This window comes from Polistes canadensis, unplaced genomic scaffold (assembly GCF_001313835.1).
Source record: "Polistes canadensis isolate GaletaPanama2010 unplaced genomic scaffold, ASM131383v1 scaffold_365, whole genome shotgun sequence".
NCBI classification, from domain to species: Eukaryota; Metazoa; Arthropoda; class Insecta; order Hymenoptera; family Vespidae; genus Polistes; species Polistes canadensis.
Genome location: NW_014569912.1, coordinates 69,256 through 73,610, shown reverse-complemented (window position 1 = coordinate 73,610; position 4,355 = coordinate 69,256). Strand labels below are relative to the sequence as shown.

Genomic DNA, 4,355 nt, shown 5'->3' with positions numbered 1-4,355 from the left:
ATACAATCTTTCATTTAGTATTAAATTATTTTGTTTTATATTTGGAACACAGTATTTTTCGATTCATTTAATTTTATTCTTATTTTCATATTTATATTGCAGATTTTTCTAGAAAAATTATTTAGATTGTTCGATCAAGATCGCGACGAATTATTGAAACAAGATGAATGGATCGAATTTATGAAGAGTAGATTAACGTAAGGAATCATTAATAATTATCCTAACAATAATTATAATTTTATATTTCACAATTTTTGTTCTATATTTATTCTTTTTATATTATTATTGTACAGAAATGAAAAGCAACAAGATTTCATCGATCAAATAGAAAGCGTTGCGTTTGTATTGTGTGCCGAAAAACCATTGAACTTTACCAGTTTTGTTCAATTATTTTGTGCGAAAGGGGTAAGAAAATAAAAACATTTTGAATACTTTAAACCAAGTGATATAAACTTTATAATTATTATTCAAAAAAAATATTAATTAATAACAATAATAATAATAATTAATTTCTTAGATAGTAGATAAACTGTTTCGATTGATCGATCAAGAAAATTCTGGATACGTAACTACAATTAAAATCATGGAATTTATAAACGACGTTAGTAATCCAAGGTAAAACCAAATTTTTAATTTTCGATTTAAAAACAATCAAATTTTTCGAATTATTTCGAATTATTTCGAATTCTAATTATTGTTTTTTATTTTCTGTTTGAATGAATTTGACAGACCACGTGGTGGCTTTGATAAACGTAGCTTGGAATGGTTGGAAAATATTTTTAAACAAACTGTTGGCAATCAAAAAGAAATACGTCGTGAGGAATTCAAAAATATTGTCACTTCGAAAAACGTAAGCATAAACCATTAACTATACTATAATATCATTGAATTAAATAACAAATTGACAAAAATTGATGCTTCATTTGTTCTATGGAAAATCATCCTTCCAAATGTTTCATTCTYACAAATAATMATTTTTCAATAATCTAAATAATAAATTTGTTTAAGTAATATAAACAAATACACTCTGGTAATAGTGTTGGTAATAATCTAAAATAATATTCTTTTTTAAATAAAATATTATACAATTAAAAAAAAATTACTAGCAGTAATAATAATAATAATAATAATTATAATAAAATAAATTAAAAATGTGGCCTTGTTACAATCAAAAACAAACTATTAAGATGAAACAAAAGTGTGTCACCAAAATTGCATTTACTTTTGAAATATTAATTTAAAACCCACGAACTTTTGGTTCACCGTAATAAAAATAAAAAAAATAATAACCCCCTATATGTAAAAAAAAATTGATTTTTAATTTGCAGCCATTTTTTACGGAACGTGTATTTCAAATATTCGACAAAGATAATTCGGGAACGATATCACTTCAAGAATTTATCGACGCCATGAACGAATTTGCTGGCAAATCTGCCGACGACAAAATCAAATTTCTTTTTCGAGTATACGATATCGATGGTTTGTTTTATTTTAAAAACAAATTTTTTTTTATAAATTTTCATATATATAAACACACTTATCAAAATTTTATAATTATTCGTTATCGTTTGTATATGAAATGATATTGTTTTTTTATTTATTATTATAAAAATAGACGATGGTTTTATACAATATCGAGAATTGGAACACGTAATGAGAGCTTGCATGGAAGAAAATGGAATGAAATTTAGCGATGAACAAATCGAAGAATTGACCATTGCACTTTTCGAAGATGCCGATACTTGCAATCGTGGTGCAATCACTCTCGAAGGATTAAAAAAACAATTGGAAAAACATGACGGTTTTTTAGAAAATTTATCAATTAGGTTTGTATGTAAAAGATTCTAATATCATAAACAAAAAAATTCATATATTTTCAGTATATTAAATTCAATTTAAGTTGAATATTAAATCACACGTGTTTGTATTGTTTCCAAATTTTTTAAATTATGTAATTAGAAACAAACAAAAAAATGTTCAAAAAGCAATTTTCTTGTTCATTAATCGATCATTCAAATTCAATTTAAGTTGAATATTAAATCACACGTGTTTGTATTGTTTCCAAATTTTTTAAATTATGTAATTAGAAACAAACAAAAAAATGTTCAAAAAGCAATTTTCTTGTTCATTAATCGATCATTCAAATTCAATTTAAGTTGAATATTAAATCACACGTGTTTGTGTTGTTTCCAAATTTTTTAAATTATGTAATTAGAAACAAACAAAAAAATGTTCAAAAAGCAATTTTCTTGTTTAATAATCAATCAAATCGTTAATATTAAAATTAAGCATAATTTTTCAGCATAGATCGTTGGTTGGTCCCACCTAAACCGAAAGATACAAAAAAACCAATATTCCATGGATTTTTGTCATCGTTGCAACCGCATCAATTGACGATGCCTTATATTAAAAATAATTACGTATACATAACGTTCATTTGTATTATATTAACAATTAATTTAATACTTTTCCTCACGAGAATCATTGAATATCGTCAAAACAACGTCTACGTAATTCTGGCACGTGCCTGCGGTAAACAAAAAATTAAATCATACGTTTTCTATATATTATTATTATTATATAAATTTTTTTATATTAACAATATCGAAGAAAGATAAGAGAAAAAATATTTATTTAAATAATAATAATTACAGGTCAATGTTTGAACTTCAATTGTACTTTCGTACTCGTTCTGATGTTACGCCAATGTATTACATTTTTACGAATCAATGGTTTCTCATCTATACTACCATTGGATCACCATATTTATCTTCACAAGATGACCGGAATTTTGATCATTATTTTCGGTTTAATTCACACTATCATGCATCTTTTAAATTTCGGTAAAATGTATATATTTATATATAATATACATACAAATATATTATACAAATTGTTTCATAAAATTCAACTATTTGATTTTTATTATCTTAGGTACAGTTGTTATAAACGATGACAAATTAAACAATTCCAATTACACCATGGCCGAATGGATATTTACAAGCAAACCAAAATTATTCGGATTGGTAGGAGGTTGTGCCAATCCAACTGGTATTGCCCTAATCATCATACTTCTTATAATGACCGTTTGTTCGTTGCCTTTTGTAAGAAGAGGTGGTTGTTTCGAGGTAAAAAACAAAAAAATAAATAAATAAAATAGAGAGAGGTAACCAGAGGGGAAGCAAATTCGTGCATTTTATTTTGTTGAAAGTTTACTTTTGTAATTGCATAAGAATTGATTGTTCTGTTTATTGTTTTTGTTATAAAAAAGTTACTTTTGAAAATGTTGACATATTGGTTCAGCTTAATAACATTCCAATGGTTCTAATAATTTATTAATACAAAAATTACAATAATTTTTTTGTCCACCAACAGATCTTTTATTGGTCTCACCTACTTTACGTACCATTCTGGATTTTAATGATATTCCATGGGCCGAATTTTTGGAAATGGTTTGTCGTTCCAGGCACCATTTATCTTTTCGAAAGAATAAGAAGACTCGTTTGGTCTCGTTCACAACGTGGAAAGACTTATATAAAATCCGGTCTCTTGTTACCTTCGAAGGTGACTCATTTGGTGATCAAACGACCACCCAATTTTGACTTTCATCCTGGTGATTACGTTTTCGTTAATATACCAGTAATAGCCCGTTACGAATGGCATCCATTTACCATAAGCAGTGCACCGGAACTAAAAGGTAATTTATCGAAATCCTTTCATACATTTTATAATTCGAATTTTCAACATTTAAATGATTTATTTTGTATCTTTCGTATATTCATCATTTTTGTTTTCTATTCATTTATTTTCACTTTTACTTTATCGATGTATTAATATTCGTGTTAGCAGCGAATAACAAAAGAAATAAAAATAGAAATTAGTTCAAGGTCAACCGAATATATATACCAATGAAATTTTGTATCATACATAATGAAAGAAATAATTTATATTACATAATATTATTTATAATGATATTCATCGACCTACTTACTCTCTTTGTATTTTATTCTCGACAGATTACATATGGCTTCACATAAGAGCCTTAGGTGAATGGACCAATACTTTATATTTATATTTCGAGAGGGAACATATGAAACTTCATCGAGGCGACGATTTATCCGTAGACGGTGCCAGTACTAACAACGTTAATCTTACGCGTAAAAAATCGTGAGTTTATTATAGCTGTTGGCCCCTTAAATATAGGCAACAATTTATACTCGGTCGGTAATGGAAGTTTCATCATTATCTCATTAAAAGAAATTATTCATATCCCCCCTACTGATAGGCAACACGCGTTATACACGCCGTGTATTGACGGGTTGCCTACTGTTAGGTGCATTTGTCCCGTGTATAAA

General features: G+C 26.9%; 1 protein-coding gene across 1 annotated transcript in view; it reads left to right on the top strand.

Moving 5' to 3' along the window:
- LOC106791996 (NADPH oxidase 5) overlaps nt 1-4,355 on the top strand; it is a 9,569-nt gene that overhangs the window by 3,110 nt on the left and 2,104 nt on the right. The window contains exons 2-12 of the mRNA XM_014758083.1: nt 103-197; nt 294-405; nt 518-615; nt 730-850; nt 1,329-1,479; nt 1,616-1,826; nt 2,303-2,532; nt 2,655-2,843; nt 2,935-3,128; nt 3,376-3,697; nt 4,017-4,167. Of these exons, the coding sequence (XP_014613569.1) occupies nt 103-197; nt 294-405; nt 518-615; nt 730-850; nt 1,329-1,479; nt 1,616-1,826; nt 2,303-2,532; nt 2,655-2,843; nt 2,935-3,128; nt 3,376-3,697; nt 4,017-4,167 (1,874 nt within the window). The remainder of the gene's footprint in view (nt 1-102; nt 198-293; nt 406-517; nt 616-729; nt 851-1,328; nt 1,480-1,615; nt 1,827-2,302; nt 2,533-2,654; nt 2,844-2,934; nt 3,129-3,375; nt 3,698-4,016; nt 4,168-4,355) is intronic.